Below are 19,846 nucleotides of genomic sequence, written 5' to 3'. Positions count from 1 at the left end.
ATGAGACCCAGTGTCTCAATGAGACTACTTGTATAAATAAAGGTTAAAAATAAATAAATAATTTAAAAAAAGATATAGCCTGGTCTAGGTACAGAAGGCTTTAACAATGAACTTTGAAATTTGAAATGATGAATTCATTTATGACTTCAATTGACTACTGATCAATTGAATATATCTGATTGACACATGAATGAATGTTGATGTTATATGTTGTCAATGTGAACTTTTTTTTAATTAAGAAAAAAGTCATGAATATTCATTTATGACTTTAAGAACAGTGAACTGACAAAATAATGGACAAGAAATTCAAGGTCAGTTTTGTTGCTTTTGTAGAGTTATTAATGGGAACATATTTGTAGTGGTAAATGACTTCATCTCAAAAATAAGAAAATAAGAAAGAAAAAAAAATATTGAAATGTTTTTTCAGTGTTCACAATCATTTAACCCTCCTCCTGAAATCTGGCAGCATCAATTTCCACCAATCAGTGGTGACGCTGTGGAATTTATTTCCGCTGGCAAGAACCACAGAAGAAGAACTCCGCTGGACTGATAGCAAGCTAGCTGCTAGAAGTTTCGCGTTGAGTTAGTGGTGGGCATCAAAATGCTTCTGCAATCTGTCAGACCGTGGTTGCTTCGTTGCAGGAGTCTACCGTTGGTTTGCAGCAGAACGTACCACGCCGATAAAGTAGCTCCAATAGGCTCTCAGCCTGACAAACTGTCTTCTGAATATCAGGTATGTTAGCATGTTGCTAACGTCTGCTAGCTAAAATGTAACGTTCCATTTCGACTCGCTGCTAATGTCAGCGATACCTGTTCACCTGGTGTAGGTGGCTCACACCTGACAGACAAGCTACAAATCACTCATAAGTCTATTATTCTTGGCAAGCACGAAGGTAATAGTTTAAGGAACTAATTTTAGAGGTCAAAACCTCTGGAAGCTAATGTTTTAGCATCATTTTGACAATTGAGTGGAGAACATTTGCCTGAGGGTAAACAGTGGAAGTTGCATTTGGTAAGGGACAAAGTCTATCTTAAACACACCCCGTCGTTCAAATGTTAACCCCAGAAAGAGATTGGATCCAGCAGTACTTCTCACATAAACACCTCGAAAAATGTAATCATATAGAACTTAATACTTTTTTATATGTGTATACCTATAGGGTTTTAACGCCTATAAAATTGTTGGCTTAAAGTTATAATTGAATCATTTGAGTCATGATGCATCAGTGTAACTGTTTGTACTTGAGGTCCACATTCAGGAACATTAATTTTCACTGATGTAACACCAAAAAGTGGCACTGGATGGCACCACAGACACATGCACTTTATGTTCTCAGCTTGCAGAAGGACTCATTAAAGTACACACATTTTTGACATCAACAGAGATGAATGTGTAAATAAATGTCTTTTTTTTTTTTTTAAATCTCCCTCTAAAGAATCAGTTCACTTAACCAAATGTTATACCTTACTTGTTCAGGTTAAGTTACTTCAGCCAATCTTCAGTTTTGCCATTGGTTTCCTGATGTGGTGCCAGCATAGATCACAAATTGTGATCAGTACAAGTCCTATAGCACCAAGGACAAAACAGCAATGCATGTACTCTTGTTATTTTTCAGGAGAATTATGACCGAATGAAAGTGCTTGTTGATGAACTGAGAAGCCGGGCAGAAAAGATTAGTTTGGGTAAGTGTAAACACTGCAGCACACTTACAATGTAAAGCCATCACGTTCAGATTGCTACAAGGTACAAACACCACTTTCTGTTTTAATTCCAGCAGTGCAAATTAGTCAGACATTATCTGGGGTCAGGCAGTGTGGGTGATAAAATTGTCTACAAAACACCTGCATTAAAGCCTTTCAATTCATTTTAGACTGAAGGATCCACTTGCGGATGATTACGGCTATAAGGACCTGCTTCTTGGTTCTTAGACTTTAACATTAATTTATTGCCTTCATAGAACAACTTGCACTTAATTAACTTTCTTCATTTAATAAAAGATAGAGACTAACTTGAGTAAATTACTGTGTATAAATACAGAATGAAAAATGTTCTTCTTAATTTTAATGTGGAGGCTCTGGGTTAGAGCCAGGTTATACTTAAAGTTTAGGTTTGAATCTACACTTTCACACATGTAATTAAGTCACTAAACTAACTGAAGTGTCAGTATAGTATTTGTTTACCTGCAATTTGCCTTTTGTTTTATAATCCAGGTGGTGGAGAAAAAGCACGAAAACGTCATACTTCTCGTGGGAAGCTCTTGCCTAGAGAGCGTATAGACAAGCTGCTGGATCCATGGTATTATCATTTGCTTCTATCTGGGATTCTGACAGATTCAAAATTCATGGCTCTTTCATACCCTCTAGATGCATAAAACTTGTAGTGCTCTGGTTTGATGTCCTTATATAAACCATTGGACGGGTAGACTGAAGCACAGGGAGAGGAGGATAAATAGTAGATGGTTCGTTTCTCATCCACATTTTGCCTTTTTTTTTCTTCTTTTTTTTGCAGGAGTCCTTTTCTGGAATTTTCCCAATTTGCAGCATATGAGTTATATGGCACAGAGGAAGTCCCAGCAGGCGGTATAATTACTGGGATTGGCCGCGTTTCTGGGTAAGTGCTATGAACATTTCTGACATTTACCAAGTCAGCTGCCTCTTTAAAAGTAGTTTGGTTCTAATGTGTTAATGAGTGACAGTTGGTTAAATGTGGCCAAAATGTGGATTTATAGCCATGGAATTTCACTCAAGTGTTCTAGGTGCAATTAAGACGATTTAATGTTTTTTTTTTTTCATAGAGTGGAGTGTGTTATTGTTGCAAATGATGCTACTGTCAAAGGAGGAACATACTACCCAATTACAGTAAAGAAGCACCTTCGTGCACAAGAAATAGCCCAGCAGAACCACTTACCGTGCATTTACTTGGGTGAGTAATTCCATATTTGTGAGGTTTTGGTAAGACAACATTCACCTATAAGAAGGGGGAGAAAATAAAACAAATGTTGACCATCGCAACTGTAAATTAAAAAAACAAAACACAATAAATCTAAAATCCCCAGATAAAGAGAAATTCAAAAGATGTATTTCAGTGCCTTTATAAAATGAGCATACTGTACTTGAAGTTGTGTTTATGAAATTCAGCAACTTTGTCAGCCAAGTCTCCTCTCCAAGGGCCCTGTGGGAGGAATCAAAGTTTTTTTTTGTCAGTACGTAGGCTCGGGACATCCCAGAGGGCTTTGGCTGAGAGTTGCAGGCAGCAAGTTATATAAGGGAAAATTGCGAGTCTGTAATATTGCCAAAGAATGAGGTGTTGATAATAATTAGTTAGCTCTCTAAATATGTGATGTGATTTCCTACAGTGGATTCTGGAGGAGCCAATCTGCCCAGACAGGCCGACGTCTTTCCAGACAGAGATCACTTTGGACGCATTTTCTTCAACCAGGCCAGGCTGTCCTCAGAGGGAATATCACAGGTGATACTTGTTAGGTTCACACTGAATATCACATGCAGATTACATAACGCATACAGCAGCGGCAGAGTGGGTTCATAATTTGTTTGTCTCCCCTCGATCACTGACTTTTAAAATAGCGTTTTGTTGCTGTCTTGCATAGTTGTAATTTAAGAATTCTCGCCTTTTTTTGTGGACTAGTTCTTTCCAGCAGAACATGTCTGAAAGCAATATCACAGAGCAGAGATGGTGTATTTCAGTGAACGACACAGCTGTAGACTAATCATTTTTTCATTGTTTTTAGGCAACTGAAATCCATTTGTTATATTCTACTTAAGAAAAGATGTGCTTCTACTTAAAAACAAAAGAAAAGCCATGCTGTTTGGGGAAAATGTGGAAAAATGCAACAGGTGTAATGAAGATCATAATTCTTGCTAATTTTGTTGTATTTATTCCTATTTTTTTTATAGTTATTTCTCTGTGTCATGTTTGCTTTTCCAAGGTTTACCTCTAAATTACTAAAGGTTCATTTCCACCTCTTAGTGCCCATGAAATTGTCAAAATCTGCACATGCCAAAGCAAACACAAGTCAAAATTCCTACTGGTTCAGCCATTATTTCTGCATCGTCCACTCATTTTCAAAGAGCACGTGGGTTTCATAATTTCCCCTGTGCTTGTATTACACTGTGAAATAAAGCAAAGCACTTGATCTACAACAGTTTTCATGTCTTGGCCTTGATGCCCAAGGTCCTCTCCACTCAGAAAAGGTGTATTTGTTCAAATTTGACCTTCGCTGTGCAAGAAGACCACACGTGCAAAGCTTACAACCAGAAGGCTGTTTTCAATTTCATTTGCTGAAAAGGGGAAAGTTTTTCAGAAATCACTTTTCTTGGATTTTTGACCTTCACTTTGCAGAATAATGTATGTTCAGACTTTGCCACTAGAAGACTGTTTTCTCATTATTCTGCTGAAAGTCAAAAGCTTCACCGAGCTCACCTGGAGTTGAAGTTTAAAGTGTGCATCTACAACTAATTTGCAATACATTCCTGGCCTGTTTGACAGCTCGATGCCTGAAGCGAGTCTATGCTGAGAGCTGTGAAGTGGGCGACATTTTGTGTCCATATTTAAACGTTTCAAATGGGAAAATGATATTTTAATTTTTGAATGGCCGAGTAGTTGAAGATGGCATTTTAATTTCAGACGAGATAATCAGATAACTTTTATAGGGAAAAACCAGAGCAGAGTATCTTATCTATCTGAGAAGATGCCTGGAGGGGCTCTTTAATATTGTACATGCGTATGACTAGGCCGGACTGTTCTCTTTTTTTCACTCTTCAAGATTGCTGTTGTGATGGGCTCATGCACTGCTGGAGGAGCGTATGTACCAGCCATGGCAGATGAGAGTATTATTGTGCGGAAGCAAGGAACCATTTTTCTTGGAGGACCTCCGCTGGTTTGCCAATATTTCCTTATTTGAAATATGATGTGACAGTCAGACGAATATGTATCACGTATGATTTTATAGAGTCAAGTAGGTTCCATTTGTGATTCATGTACCAGGCAATATCTTTGAACTTGACATATAATATCACTGCTGCACGCAAGTGAATTATTACGTACTGCAGGGATGATGTGTCGGAGAACGTAATTCCTTTTGGTTGTGCCTCGGTCCTAATAGGTCAAAGCTGCCACTGGGGAAGAAGTTTCTGCAGAGGACCTTGGTGGTGCTGATCTACACTGCAAGTATGAGCACAGCATTTTTCACCAAATTTATGGACTTTATGGGATAGTGGTCCAAAGTTCTCTAAGTTTTTTCATTTTAGCCCTTAAATCCCACAGAGATAGATCAGCATCTTTTGCAAAATATGCAAATTCGGATTTCCTGAATGTTATTCAGAATCTTGTCTGTGGGGAATTGATGCCTTTTGCATATGCTTGTGTGAATGTGTGCTTTTGTTAACACTGTGCAATGTCATACACACAAAGTGGCATTTGTTTTTCACTCTTATTATATTTTCATGACTTTATAGCAAACAAGCAGAAGATTATGTTTAGCTACAGTATGTGTTTATTCCAGATTCATAGACACTCACAGTCCTATCTATAATGATTTGAGGAGTGATTTATGTGCTATAATATCTTCGGAGTGATTGATTTGTTGCGCGTTTTACAGAAAATCTGGCGTGACAGACCACTACGCTTTGGACGATGACCATGCACTCCATTTAGCAAGAAAGGCAGTACGAAACCTCAACCACAAGCCAAAGATTGAGGTCAGTCCAGTGATTATAATCATTACCAATTACATTTAAGTTATTTTGTTTGTGCCTTCTATTGAAACGGAGTCTGTTTTCAGGTTAATATAGAACCTTCTGAAGATCCTCTCTATCCTGCCGATGAACTCTATGGCATAGTTGGAGACAACTTGAAACGCAACTTTGATGTCAGAGAGGTATTTGTCTGGTTTCCTGCACATTGGATTAAGGCAGTTAAAGGCTTCAGGATTTGTTCAAACATGTGCATTTATCTTGAAGCAGGGTATACAGAAATCTGGAAAAGATGAAACAGAATTTTAAAAGTACAGTTTTCTTAGTGAACACAGGCGGATGCATGCCCTTCATATGTGCAACACAAACATGATCATAAGCATGAAATTGAATTAGATGTATCTGTGAGTCTACAATTAACAGAAGGCTTAACTATTAGCAACTATCACCATAGCCTTTCACCTGTGGCTTGCATGGTAAATATATCAACACAATCTAATTACAAACTATTACACATATAGAGAGAATTTAACAGCTTCCCTTTCCAGTAGGGACAGCAAGGTCAGAATGTAGATTTTACTTGACGTTTTATCGTGTTCATTGTCAGAATTTCTTTCTCTTTGTGTGGCTCTGTGGTCAAGGCATTTGTTGCCAATCCTGGAATAACAGCTTTTCCTGCAGGGTTTTCCACTGTTGAATCAGACTACCATCTACTATCTGAATGGACACACAAGCATATTTGCATTTGTTGCATCACCAACAGATTACTTCCTCACTTTGAAAACACTTGTGCTTGCCCAAAGTCTCCCATCAAGGGGGTAGATGTTCTAAAGCCTGAAATGGAGCCAGAAGGAGGTGCAGAAGTCTAGTTTTCTCCAAGACCACATACAGTTACAGTATGCTGAAAGGTTATTATGGGATTTTTGCCCAGTGATGGCAAAAAAAAATTTGCTGCCTACCAAGGTTTCAGTGATACAAAGGGGGGAAAAAACCTGCATTAAGGGAATCCAGTGGCTATGTTATGCTGTTGAAGAGATATTCTGCTGCTATGATTTGGATCCACTAGTCGTCATAGTTTGACGCATTGCTGCCAGTAATTTTTTCAAGAATGCTTACTTTTATGTTGTGATGAAACATTTTCTTCCAAAGAGAACGTTGTCGTCGTCCATATGGAACAGAGAAGAGTGTGAAACTGATGCGACTCGTTTGTTAAGGCCTTCATCACCAGATCTCAGCCCAATTAACCCTTTAAGCTTCAGTGTACCGCCGGCGGTACACCGACTAATTTGCATAGGAATTTCAAGAATGTCCGACGGCTGCAAACGCGATTATATAAACACTATACGCCGATGGAAAGCTTAGATTCTCATGAATCCGCCGGTATAAACCACTTTCAGATGCGATTACCACAGCGGGTGAGAAAAACACATTTGTCCGACAAAAACAAATATTCATCCATCCGTTCTCTATACACGGCTTCAACGCACACAGCGCGACTCACATTTCCGGGTTCATTACTACACACAAAAAAAAGATTCCACACAAAACGGCCATAATCCAACCTTTTACATCCAGATGACACAAGCCAGTAAACTATTTGTCCAAAACATGTCCTGAAGTCGGTATAAAATCCCCGAATCGGTCATTTTCAAGGAAATGCACCTCGCAATGCCCGTCCAATATTCCCTGTATTTTTCATAATTTTTTTATTTAAAAATAGAATATTAGCGATTTTTTTTTTTTTGTACTGAAAACGGCTGGAATTGACTGAAGCTTAAAGGGTTAAACACCTTTGGGAGATTTTGAACTGACATGTTACTCACATCTAATACATACTCAGCACACCTAATGAGGAAATATCTTTTGGAGGAATGGTTTTCCATCCCCCCAGTACATTTAATTAGAGATTCAGTGTGAAAGAACATTGAAGCTGTGTGGTGGACCAACACCTTTCCAAGACTCTTAATAGTGGGGCATCCTTGAATTTCACTCGTGTATTTATATATGTGATGTAAACATGGTATGTTGTTTATGTGAGAGGAGAAGCTACTACGTGAAGATGCATAATGATAATTTAAAATCATTCCTTAGCTTCACTCAGACAGCTAATTAGATATTACTTTGCTGTGAGACCCTTTGTTTAATCTGTGTTAAGTAGAACCATACCATTAATTAGATTTGCTAGAGTACTACAAGCAGAAATGATGAAATATAGCACATAGACGCACTGTTATTCTTAAGATGTAGGAAAAAAATACAACAAACCTGGCCTTTACTGGTTCTGAATGCATTAAGCTGTCAGGTTCTTCTATGAGAAACAGAGTCGATAATGGGTGGTTGGCTTCAATCACTTTGTTTTTGCTCTCTGACAGAGCTTGCCAGATGTTCCCATTTGTTTTAAAGCCTGTGTTTTTGATTCTTGATGTAGACCCAGGAGCAAGAATTAGTGGTAACTCTGGAGATGCCAAAGTGTTTGTAGTGTAGAACAGTATTGACAGTTCGTTTAGTTTGCAGGATCAACTGACTGTACCATCTTTACAGAAGTTTTTCAAATCTGGCTTATTCAACACAGGGTGCTCTTAGATCACTTTAATAAAATCACTTAAATAATATTTGTTGTAATGTTGTTGCTCAAGTCGTCTCTGTTTTCCGTCGCCAGTGCTGTTGTTTAACATTGCTTTATAGCTTTTTCTATCTCTGGCTTTCAGGTCATTGCCAGAATCGTAGATGGCAGTAAATTCGATGAATTCAAGGCATTCTATGGAGACACACTTGTCACGGGTATGTGGGATGATATTGTTTTCAATTTTTATTGCCCCAAAAATTGTGCCTTGTCTTCTGTTGAAACTACAGTCTCCCCATTTGATTTCCAATGTGCACCTGCTCAGGATTTTCAAGAATATACGGCTACCCTGTTGGAATCATTGGCAACAACGGAGTATTGTTTTCAGAGTCTGCAAAAAAGGTAAATATACTTTCTTCCCAAATGCATACTGAATGGTTAAACTGAGTGTTCTCTATAGAATAAATAAACTCACTACACAGGCAGCACCTGTGTGGTGTAAAAAGTTGAGCACCATGATTATGTTGAATTTTTGGATGCTTGAGCTTTGTACTAGTTATGTGCCTCTCAAAATGTCAAGGACTTGAAACACAATAGTGTAGCCGCTCAGATAGTATTCTCCTCAGAGATCTGCTGCTTACAATACTGAATATCAATGTTTCCCTCATGAGACGGCTTTAGTCTTAGTAGCTGGTTTGCACTGACCCTTCACAGTTGAGGTACAGAATTTCTCATGCAATAAACTCTCAAATTTCACTCGTCTGCATCATGTCATGAGTGCTCTGATGAATGCCTATAGCTTTTAGAAACCATGGACAACAGACAATCATAGTTCTCATTCAATATAATTCACTTCATTTGCAGCCCAATTTGCTGTGAACAGAGCTGAACTTTACACAGGCTTAGCGAAGATGAGGAGCTGAATTTGTGATTATAGACTAATAATTTGTTCCTACCACGTTTTGAATTGGGTAACCAGCTTGACCTGAAAGAAGACTCCTCTAATTCGTTTTATTCTGTGAGGTCTTAACATGATGGTATAAGCATTGGCTGTCTCATCAGTGTAATTATAGTCAAAAGGGACTGGCACAGTGCTGCAGACAGGCACAGATGTGGAACAGACATGCTCGGGGAGCATCTTGAAGAAAAATCAATACAGAACCTACATTTCGAGATGCATTTTTCAGACATGCTGTCATCGCTTAAGACAGATCCAGGTTTCTGTTATGCAAACTGTGAAAGTGTTAAAAGCTTTTCCCCAGGTATTTGTGTTGGTGAAAAGGAGAGGCATCAAAGAAACCATTAGATATCTGTTGTTGTGCAGGCATTCAGAGGCAAACTGATGGATTATTTTTCACCAGGTGACAGTTTATAATGGGCAGCCATCTCTCACATTGTTTCCAGCTTGCGTTTATACTTTGCAATGCAAAGCAAGCTGCTTCACTGAAAGACAGCCAGCAGAGGTAACTGCCAAAATAAAGAAAACACCTGAGCAATTTAGCAATACAAAGTATATGGAAATGAGTTGTGTCCACATAGTGCACAGTCTTTTGTCCTTGTTTGCCTGTTTCAATGGCTTCCGGCAGCTCCGTTTTGTGTAGTGATTTTCTTTCTGGCACAGCTGAGGGCTATTCAGCTTCTTCACATTCAAGCTAAAATCCGGTAAATGCGAAACCAGCGCGAAGCCAGATGACCTCCATCCTAAGGCGGCTCGTTTTTGCCCCGACTCATTTTGTCTCAGATGAAGTGGATGATTGAATTGAGACCTCCATCTCATTCGTCAGACAGTATTCACTGAGTTTTCGATATTGCCAGATATCAAGCTAACTGATCTCTAGGGAGATTCAAACACTTCAGGGAATGTTTAACAAGTTTGGAGCTTCCTGTGAAAGCACAAACTGTTGTGTGATCCAGACATTTCAGTAAGCTGTTGACCAGATATTATCCCCAGCAGTTCAGTATGTACACATGTTCTGTGTTCCATATTTACACTGTTGCTTCTTTTGGCAGTTCATTTAAAATTTATATTATCATTTTTTTCATGAGTTGCCTGCAACAATAAATCATTACCAACATATTTTTTTAAAGTTGTGATTGTTATTGTCTGTGTTTTTACGTCTGGGTAGTTGTTCCCCAACGTTGGGAATGTATTACATTTACTGAATATTTGAATTTTTATTTTCAGGGGACGCATTTCATCGAATTATGCTGCCAGCGAAACATTCCGCTTATTTTTCTCCAAAACATAACAGGTTAGTGGGAAGTCTGCTGGCAGTTGGGAATTATTGACATTTGGGATTTTGTTCTGTTGTGGATTTTCTTTTTTGTGTTACATGAAAAAAACTATCAATGTATTTGCTGCAAAATGATATGTGATTATACAAAATATAATGCCACAGTGCAAGTCCCAATCAGACCACATGAGATTATGTACAAATCTGTCTCTGCAATCCCACAGTTTTACATGTTACTCATGATCTTTAACACAAATTTTCCCTCGTGATAACAACACTCAGTCTCGCACAGTTTTCAATTACTGTCTCTATTTTCCATCTTCATCTCAGGCTTCATGGTGGGTAGAGAGTATGAAGCAGGAGGAATTGCCAAGGATGGAGCCAAGATGGTTACTGCAGTTGCCTGTGCCAATGTACCCAAGATTACAGTTATCATAGGCGGCTCCTACGGTGCAGGAAACTACGGCATGTGTGGCCGAGCTTACAGGTATGATGATGTTTCTTAGAGTAAAAAGACGGCACCCGTAACAACACAAGTGAATGGACTGGCCATGAGCTGTTGTCCAAAATTCTGAAGATCAGTGCATGTGTGGGCATAATTTAAGTGAACAATGTACTGAAAATGCTGTACAGTTGTTGACTAATGAGTCGCCCTTGGCTGATTCACACGCGTTGGAAGTGGCCTTTTGTGACAGTAGTACAAGATGTTTTCAGAGTTAACCCTTGTTCAAAGATGAAAACCTATTTTATCATAAAAAGCATCCATTTTAATTAAAATTTTCTGAGTTTTGCTACCATTTGGGGCTGCTTCATAATTCCTTAGAGAGAATTTTTTTTGTTACTCAAGAGCACGCCACCAAAACTGGAAATGATAAATTTGAATATATACACTAAAGGCCAAAAGTGTGGAAACGAGGCCAATACAGGAAAAACATTTGTAAGCAACTTCAAGTTTCTGTTCATAGGGCCTTTCTTAACCATTTAAGCTTCAGTCAATTCCAGCCGTTTTCAGTACAAAAAATCGCTAATATTCTATTTTTAAATAAAAAAAATTACGAAAAATACGGGGAATATCACACATCGCGAGGTGCATTTCCTTGAAAACGACCGATTCGTGGATTTTATACCGACTTCAGGACATGTTTTGGACAAAATAGTTTACTGGCTTGTGCCATCTGGATGTAAAAGGTTGGATTATGGCCGTTTTGTGTGGAATCTTTTTTTCTGTGTGTAATAATGAACCCGGAAATGTGAGTCGCGCTGTGTGCGTTGAAGCCGTGTATAGAGAACGGAAGGATGAATATTCGTTTTTGTCGGACAAATATGTTTTTCTCACCTGCTGTGGTTATCACATCTGAAAGTGGTTTATACCGGCGGATTCATGAGAATCTAAGCTTTCCATCGGCGTATAGTGTTTGTATAATCACGTTTGCAGCCGTCGGACATTCTTGAAATTCCTATGCAAATTAGTAGGTGTACCGCCGGCGGTACACCTACTACGCACTGAAGCGTAAAGGGTTAAAAACCAATATGAATTCTGACAGACTTTGCTTTCATTGACATGCACCATTTCCCTCAATTCACCTTTAGGTATTCATTGAAGTTACCAGACAATTGCTGAATAAGTCTTAACAAAAGAAGGGCTTAGTTTTAAGGTTGAGAAAAATTGCAAGAGTCACAACTTCAGTACAAAAGTAAAATACAAATTGCTGTTTTCAGTAATTCATTTTAGCTCTCTGGCTTTTGAGAGTTTCCATAGAAAAATTCCAATAAATCTCAACTGTCTCCATATCTATGACAAGCTACCACAGAAATGGCCTGAAAGAAGCAGTTGAGTAAAGAAACAAGAGTACAGATTTGTACATTGAGGAAAGAAGGATACACTGAAAGAGAAATTGTAAGACCCTAAATGATGTCAAAGGCGTTCACTACACCCTGGAGAGACTAATGGAAACTGGAAGTTATGATGATAGAAAAAGGTCTGGAAGAGGGTTACTACAGCAGAGGACAAACACATTATTGTCACCAGTAAGAGAGACTGGTGGAAAACAGCACCACAAGTAAAGGAGGAAAGCAACATGACAAGGTCAAAAGCAATATCTCAGACAACTGTGAAAAGACATTTGAGAAAGGCTGGTCTGAAGGGTTCTGTGTCTGCAAAAAAAAACCACTACTACTGCTTTGTCTAAAGAACAAGAAAAAGTGGGCAAAAGCACACAAAAATTGGACCTATGATGATTGGAGAAAAGTTCTTTGGACCGACAAAAGCAAGTATGAACTATCAGGTTCAAATCACATTTTAAAGCACCATGCCTAACACCCACAATAAAACATAGAGGTGGTAGTACCATGGTATGGGGAGAATTTACGGGTGATAAGAGTAGGAGATTGGTTTGAAGTAAAGGGTATCATGAAGACGGAACAGTACCACTCATCCTCCACCTTCATGCAGTTGCATCTGGACTAAGACTTGTGGGTCCAGAGTTTGTTTTGCAGCAAGATTAAGACTCTAAATGTTCTTCCAAGCTCTGTCGGAGTTATCTAGACAAAAAGAAGTGGAAGGTGTTGTTTGTAAGATGGTTTGACCCCCTCAGTCTCCAAACCTCTCTCCAATTGAGCTTGTGTGGGACTAATAGGATCGATCAGTCAGAAAAGTGTGTCCCACGAACAGCAGGCTCTCATTGATAAACTTAAAGTTTAGAATGCAATTCCCAGCACATACCTTAAAAAAAACTTGTGGAACGAATGCCTTGTATATGCCAAGCTGTTGTTAAAAGCAGAGGAGGTTATTTTGAAGAAAGCAAAGCTGAAGCAAGAAAAAACAAATACCTGATAATTATCATAAAAATGCATTCTGATGAGTGACTATTATATAATATGCATGTTTATTTTGTTACAAAGTATGCCAGTGAAACTATGATCTTTGTACACATTTGATCTTATTTCCACGGGTGACTTAAAATGCCGTGTTGATTATGATAAATGCATATTCAAATGGTACGATGCCACAAAGATGCATGGTGCTATGGACAATCTCCGTCTTAACACTTTATGTGGACATGTGTAGGAATGTGGTATTACGTGATCCTGTCCCACAAAATGTCCACCATGCCCTTCGGCAAGGGTGTAATAATACACCACAAGCAATACTGACAACCTTATTAACTTTGTGTCATTGTTGACTTGTGCTTTCTAGTCTGTGACCCGACTCTTGATCTTTTCATTATCATTTCCAATAAAGTGTGTACTTGGTTGTTTCATGACATCGATTCTGTTGTAGTGAGGCGATATCTTAGAACTATAAATACTTATTCCTCTCTGTTTAAAAAAATGAATAGAATTTAATAAAGCATTGCATACTGATTATTTTTATGTGTGTGTATATATGTGGTGTAGTCTTCCTCAAATGTCATTACTTCAGGCAGTTTATCAGATCGCATAGCTCTCTGGTGATCTACAAAGGCCTCTTTTTTTTTATTATTGTGCTTTATTGCTCCCCACGACCTGTAAACAGAAAACTCTGTTAAAGTGTGTAAAATCCAAACAGTTTCCCTTCACTGTGTGTGTCTGCATTTTGTGCACACTGCCTGGTGTCAGATTAGTAAAACAAGGGCTAAGAGTTCTCTTAAAATACTTAAACAAGCTCTGGGGATTTTTAAAATTTGGAAAATGAGATTAAGCTTTGATTAGGCTTTTTGAATTACATGCTACTTGGTATATATATATATATATATATATATATCTTAAGTAGTGCTTTTCTTACGTAAAGCCCTTTTAAATGATGCTTTATCGCTCTTTTGTTGTCTTATTCGTCGTTTTTGATTCAGCTCCTGAAACACAAGCAAACTGACGTCCTTTCTCATTTCACAGCCCCCGGTTCCTGTACATGTGGCCAAATTCCCGAATCTCTGTAATGGGCGGCGAGCAGGCAGCTACTGTCCTGGCCACAATCACGAAGGATCAGAGGGCACGCGAGGGGAAGGAGGTAATGATTCACATTAATCATCCCATCTGCGCCTCACTGGAAGGGCTTGAATTAGCTGTGGGGAATTTGCTGCCAAAAGCATAAACATTATGAAAGACACTTTTCTTTCAGTAATGGTTTGACATGGCAGGATAAAATTATATCAGTGTTAAGTGTTACTGTGATGACTTATCCTGAATAGTGCAGCAAATGACTGTAATTAAACGGTGTCAGGTGTGCTGTTATGGGTGTATTAAGAGTGCATTAATAGCTTCAGAACGACACCTCGCATCAGTGCCCCCATGACAGGCGTTTCAATGATGTTTAAGAAGGTTCAACATGAAAAGGTAGCAAAAACTAATTATGGGCCAGTTTTTGAATACATTTGAAACATTGTTTTTTTTCTATTGTTATTCTGCTTATCTTCACAGTTGAACTCAGGTGAACAGTTGAGAGCTTTTTGCACATGTGCTATGAGAAATTCATGAAGGAGACAAGTGCCATCACTCTCTGCTTCCATCAGTGCATCAACTCGACTCAGAGTCACAGTAAAACAACAATCGGAGTGAAGTGATTTTGCAGACAGTGACTCTGTCCTTAACTAACATGTAGCATTCACAATACATTATTTGTGAAGCTGTCGCAGCTAAAACTTAGTGCGATACAACAGCCCTGCAGTGGATCAAAATTTTATAAAGGCTGCAATGTTTACTTAACGTTGAAACCATTGGAAAAAAAGCTATGTATAGCATGTGTCACTGTTTGATTTGCAATGTTTTATATTGAGAAGTGTTTCTAATATTTACAGTGGGTCACCCTGTTTATATAAGCGATGAAAAGCTTTACAGCATTTATTCAGTGTTTTCATTATTTTTTATTGTTTTCACAAGGACTGGTTTGTATTCGCGAGTTGATGAAACTGCACTTTGCGGCAAATGAAATGGCTGTGTCCTTTCAGCTTTACATTCCACTCCACGTTCAATAATTCAGACAACCTTTAAAATGCCTTTGGCTCAGGTTCTTATTGCCTAATTCTGTTTTCACAATTTATTCACAGTTCACAGCAGAGCAAGAGGCTGCCATGAAGGAGCCGATCGTGCGGCGGTTCGAGCAGGAAGGCAGTCCGTATTACTCCAGTGCTAGGTGAGATTTGGTAATGAAACATCATATGTATGAGGCAGGTGTGTATGAAGTTTTTAAATGTCAAGAAATCGTAGCAGTTTACCACCATCACTGAGAGAAAATGCTCTTTGTGAAATCAAAGGGCTACCGACAGGCCCCCAGCGTGCGTTTCTAATTTTTTATTTTTAAGTCTTTTCAATAAATCATGTGATCCAGCTTTTCTAAGAACCGAGAAACCACAAGAAACACTCTTCAGGAATGCGAAGTGATGCTGTGATGTGTTTCAAGTGTGTTTTTGATGTCCTGTTGAGTTGCTAATATGAGCCTTGTTCGCTTTTCATTTGGTGCAGTGGGATATTTTCATCGGTCATGTGAGCAGAACACATATCAGACGATGGTGGTCTTACAAATAATCATGTGGGGGGAAATTGTTTGTGTTGTGGTCCTAAAAGTAATTTTAAACGCTAAATTTAGGCACGTAGGATACAGATTAATTTTCTAGTAGAGGTTAAATGGAGATTTCAAAACATCTCTTTTTTTTTTTTAAACAGTGAATTAGATTAAAAACTGGAGAACAGGAGGATGAGGAGCACATAAATTCTGACTTTATTGACCAGTAATCAAAGCCACAATAATTATCACAATGTGCAGCGTTGGCGTTCACCAGATGAGTGTAAATTAGTAAATCTTGTGTTCATTTATATAAAAATTTCTTGCTGGTTATTCGAGCTGCAACATTTTTTTTTGTTGATTATTGATTAGGTTTCTTTTGACAAACACCTGCTGGTTCTCGCTTCTCAAGTGTAATGATTGGCTACGTTCTTAGTCTTTTATAATCACGAGTGTAATATATTCTGTCTAGTATTTGATTACAAACATCATCTTGAAGATGTCACTTTGGGTTTTTGACCTTTTAAAACTAAATTATTAATCAAGTAAATATCCAGCCCATTAACCAGTATTTAAAGTATTTGTCTGTTGCGGCCCTGCTGACTATCTAAAGACTTGTATGTACATGAATAATATGTGAATGATTTCTAAGGAGGTTGTTGGTTTGTTGTACACAACACTGCGTGTAAATTATTAGGAGCATGAAGACTTTGACTATCATAATTTCTATGCTCATTTTCCAACTTTAAACCGTATCAACTTCAATGCTCAATGGGTTCAGCTGTATTCAGGTAAGAATTTGTGAAATGAGGAATGGTTTTCTCTACAGTGTGCGTAATTATTAGTCAGCAAGAAGCTTTTCAAATGAATGCAACACTCTTGAAATAGCTGAACTATTCAGTTAATACGACCAGATACTCAAATATTTAGTTGCAGTTAGTCAACAGGGTCGCACGAACCAAACGAAAAAGTTGCAAATTAACTGAAAACTAAAAGCCGAATCAGCAATCCATTGTCTTCCAGTGCCACCATATTTCCAAGTCACAACCTTCGTGCAGTAGAAGTGCTCAGACACGTGGCTACAATAAACACGGCTGAAACCGCCACTGAATAAGATTCAGAAGTTAAAGCATCAGGATTGAGCCAAGAAATACACGAGGAGCGATTTTTTTTTTTCATGGGGTTTTTTTGTACGGACAGATAAAATGAGAGTGACTCCTGATGGAGCAGATGGATGGGCCTGTGGCTGGATCACTAATGGACACAGGGCACCACTTTGAGCCGAGCGCCAGCAAGGTGGAGGAGGGGCACTGGTGTGGGTGCTGTCTTTAAGGTTGAGCTAATTAGACCTTTTTGAGCTGAACGCTGAAACCTGCCGCCAGTTTTGCTCGAGAAGCAGTACGAGAAGAAATCTGCGGCATTTCACAAAGGTCTTGATCTTTATGCAGGACAGCACTCCAGAAAATCACTTATGCTTTGTTGAACGGTCAGGTTTGAGGTTCAGTAGCATTTTTGAGTTGACTGATTTGTTTTACGGTAAGATAATCCAGAGAAATAGATTTTGCCTAATAATTCTGCAGTTCTTCGAGTGTAATTTGAATTGACGTTGTGAAATGTTATTATTTCATACATTATAAAACATGCGAAAATGTTGAATCGTTTCTTATTCACTCTTTTTTTTTATGTGATTACAGTCAAGTAACTTGTAAATTTTAATATTGGCATAACTCCTAAAAATGTACTTTGATCTGAGATGATGATGGAAGATGTGATCTCGCTCCAAGAGAAATGCAGATCTGATGAACTTATTTTGAACCTCTACAAGTGTATTAAAACAGCTAGATGAGCGTTGGAGTGATCCAGAGAGACGAACAACATCTTGACACTCTATTAAAGTAATTGATTGTACAGCTAGACAAGTACTACAAGAAGCATCAGATGAGTGACCTGTCAGGTGGCATCTAATAATGTGAAGCACTTTTTTTTTTTTTTTTTTTTTTTGCAGATTGTGGGATGACGGGATAATCGATCCTGCTGATACTCGTATGGTTTTGGGACTGAGCCTCGATGCAGCGCTCAATGCACCATCGCAGAAGACACATTTTGGAGTGTTCAGGATGTAATGCTGTTTAGCTTATACAGGTATAGACCTCGAGCTTATAACAAATGTGTGCTGTAGTTTTGCTAGTTTTTTTTGTAGTTTTGTGATGTGTCACCAGATTAAGGGTATAAAACACACACACACACACAAAAAAAAGAAAGAAATCACAGGAGTTGATGTGATTGGACGATAAAGCGTGTTTGTGGGACATTTCCACTGTCAAGCTGTGCCTTAACCGTTACTATTCCAGTGTAAATGAAACTGTACTTATAAAAATGTTTCATTTGGTGGGTTTTCTTTTCTTTTTTTTAAAAGAATTAATACTGTAAATGGAGAATTAAAAAACAATGTGAAAACTGAAATTTTCAATCTTTCTCATTCAGGGATCACCTGCAAGCAGAGTGTGAGTGAAAACATCTCTTCATAAGGGGGCACTGTTTAGCCATAAATCTATGACTGAGTGAGGATTAGAGGGACGGTAGAAGGACGCTTTTCATTTTTTAAGCCGAATGTCTTTTAGAAAACCCATAGTGGTGTTCTAATAACGGAAAAGCTGTTTTTTTTTTTTGTTTGTTTTTTTTTTGAAGACGTCCAAGCTCAGTCAGATTCTCTATATACACACTTACCTCTTGTTCGGAGACACTTGTAGTTCTTTTTTTTTTTTTTGAGCCACTCTTCCATTTGCTTTTCATATTTATAACTGTGCAGTATTGTGTTGTAGCGGTGAATGAATAGGCTGTGTTCTTCTACCACATGCTGCAGGCAGACTGTGCTATGTACCGAAGCAGAGCCACAGAGTGAGAGTTTAACTTTAGCCGGCCACCCTCTCTTTTGCTCCCTCCTTCTTTTTCCTTTTTTTTCCCCAATTTATCTCTTGAAGTGAACACTCAGTTGGCATGCTCACATATTGGTATAGACCATGTGAGTTCACTCTGGCAACAAGTAGCTTTTTGCTCCATAGGACTTTTCTGAGTCCAGGGATTTGGTGCAGCAGTGGATTTGAATGTTTATATGAAGCCAGCTGGTTAAAATGCTTAACTGGAAGCCCTTCATGCTCCTGTGTGTACGGCTGTGTGGCTGGTACACTGAGGCTGTGGAGAGCCTCACCTTAGGGAGAGCAGAAAATAACTCGGGCCATGATATGCATGGAGGATATGCGTGTGCCGCCCACACACAAATCCTCCACCACCTCCTACAACCAATTTTTTTTAAACTGGTTTCCTAGTTATGCCTTCATTTTTTTTAACCAAATGTCACTGTGGGAGTGGGAGGAATTGCCAAACAGCAGTTTTTGATGTTTTGATGTTCATTGGAGTAGCAAAACTCACCACAGCTACAAAGAGCTGATGATTCAGAAAGACTTCGATGCATGTTTTCAACTTATGGAAAGCTAAAATCTTGAACAATCGGGGAAAATGATAACGATAATATTCACCCTCTTGCTTTAAAAAGCTCTTAATTGCAGCAGAAATCCCTCACAGGCTTCCATGCCTGCTCTCCTACAGAAGGGTGAGTTTATGTTTTTGTCTGGCCACAATATCTGGCAAGATCTTGCTTTGTTGTACAATGTTTTGCTTTTGAGGATCACAGCTTTCCCAAGCATACGCTGGATTAAAAGGCTGCCGGGACAAATTGCCAGATACAGACAAATACTTTCATAACAACTATGTGTAGGCAGTGAGTCCACACCAAATTAAATATCTTGGGGCGAAAGGAGCAAGCTGACACGACTAGAGAGACTCCCACCGCACCAAAACCAT

General features: G+C 38.6%; 1 protein-coding gene across 1 annotated transcript; it reads left to right on the top strand.

The window, feature by feature from the left end:
- Positions 1 to 513: 513 nt before the first annotated feature.
- Positions 514 to 18,448, top strand: mccc2 (methylcrotonyl-CoA carboxylase subunit 2). The gene is made up of 17 exons (XM_022198097.2): positions 514 to 733; positions 1,617 to 1,683; positions 2,212 to 2,296; positions 2,510 to 2,611; positions 2,796 to 2,923; positions 3,357 to 3,469; positions 4,785 to 4,898; positions 5,124 to 5,188; positions 5,619 to 5,718; positions 5,802 to 5,897; positions 8,421 to 8,493; positions 8,601 to 8,677; positions 10,461 to 10,527; positions 10,840 to 10,996; positions 14,380 to 14,494; positions 15,531 to 15,616; positions 17,991 to 18,448. Exons 1-17 carry the CDS (start codon positions 602 to 604, stop codon positions 18,106 to 18,108), a joined length of 1,695 nt encoding a protein of 564 aa, XP_022053789.1. The 5' UTR covers positions 514 to 601; the 3' UTR covers positions 18,109 to 18,448.
- The last annotated feature ends 1,398 nt before the right edge of the window (positions 18,449 to 19,846 follow it).

The sequence above is a fragment of the Acanthochromis polyacanthus genome, chromosome 7, assembly GCF_021347895.1.
Source record: "Acanthochromis polyacanthus isolate Apoly-LR-REF ecotype Palm Island chromosome 7, KAUST_Apoly_ChrSc, whole genome shotgun sequence".
Taxonomy (NCBI): domain Eukaryota; kingdom Metazoa; phylum Chordata; class Actinopteri; family Pomacentridae; genus Acanthochromis; species Acanthochromis polyacanthus.
This window is presented reverse-complemented; position numbering and strand designations above follow the sequence as displayed.